This window comes from Alexandromys fortis, unplaced genomic scaffold, assembly GCF_014885135.2.
Source record: "Alexandromys fortis isolate MF-2015 unplaced genomic scaffold, M_Fortis_MF-2015_v1.1 scaffold_31, whole genome shotgun sequence".
Classification (NCBI taxonomy): Eukaryota; Metazoa; Chordata; class Mammalia; order Rodentia; family Cricetidae; genus Alexandromys; species Alexandromys fortis.
The window spans coordinates 11,491,085-11,492,227 of record NW_026067974.1 but is presented as its reverse complement, the minus strand read 5'-3'; the positions used below and the strand labels follow the sequence as shown (position 1 = coordinate 11,492,227).

The 1,143-nt window shown below is 43.7% G+C and overlaps 1 protein-coding gene across 1 annotated transcript; it reads left to right on the top strand.

Moving 5' to 3' along the window:
* The first annotated feature begins 454 nt into the window (after positions 1 to 454).
* On the top strand, positions 455 to 754 carry LOC126510559 (keratin-associated protein 3-2-like). Its single transcript, XM_050157201.1, has one exon. The coding sequence runs from the start codon at positions 455 to 457 to the stop codon at positions 752 to 754; it is 300 nt and encodes a 99-aa protein (XP_050013158.1).
* The last annotated feature ends 389 nt before the right edge of the window (positions 755 to 1,143 follow it).

Sequence of the window (1,143 nt, the reverse complement as noted above, 5' to 3'; positions counted from 1 at the left end):
CAATAAATAAAAAAAGTTTGAAGATTATATTGTCAGATGAAATATTTGTATTTGTAAATAAGCAGATAATTTAAAATTAAAAAGAGGGAAGGAAATTTTTAAACCCTAAAAGTGTACATGAATTGTCACTTGGTCAAATTACTTGTAACTCATACCAGATTGGGTATGTCAGATGCTGTAAGGATAAACTGTGACAATCTTATGACAAAAATTATGCCTCCATGACTCAAAACCGCAATTGGATTAATAAGGGCAGGACTCTTAAGAGAAATGAAAATGCCAAACTGATTAGATAACCTTTGTGGAAAAGGGTGTCATAAACAAAACCGGGATAAGAAGGAAGCTTTCTGATTGGACTCTTGCTCACTGGGGAGGGTATAAAAGAGTCCAGACAGAGAGGAGACATTTGAACCTCATCTTTGCCTTAGACCAAAGCCAACCAGACTCCATCACCATGGCCTGCTGTGTTGCCCGCTGCTGCAGTGTCCCCACCGGCCCTGCCACCACCATCTGCTCCTCAGACAAGTCCTGCCGCTGTGGAGTCTGCCTGCCCAGCACCTGCCCACACACCATCTGGCAACTTGAGCCCACCTGCTGTGACAACTGTCCCCCACCTTGCCACATCCCTCAGCCCTGTGTGCCCACCTGCTTCCTGCTCAACTCCTGCCACCCAACCCCAAACCTGCTGACTGTCAACCTCACCACCTATGTGCAGCCTGGCTGTGAGGATCCCTGCACCCCATGTTGCTGCTAATCTGTGGCTCCCTTGCTCAGAGACTGATACTGAAGACTCCAGGAGCCGCCTAACCACTGTCAGCTTGTTGTATTGTCACAGACGTGGGCAGACAGTCTAGGCTATGAAAACCCGACCTTTGATTTTAATGGCCAGAAAGCCAAGAAATTTGCTTAGGCAAATTGGATGAATAGTCATTTGATTCATTTCAACAGGTGAATTCTTCCCTTATGAAAATGCTATTGAAATCTTTAAGATTTCGAATTATGGCATGTTGGTTCTAGGATCTTATTTCCTGTACTGAGCATTTTCAGAGGCAAAATAATCTCCAGATGGGTTTCTAATAAACTGTATTTCCCTGGCCTTTTGTTTTCTTTATTGATGCTAGCGTTTGAAATTCATTTCTTGTA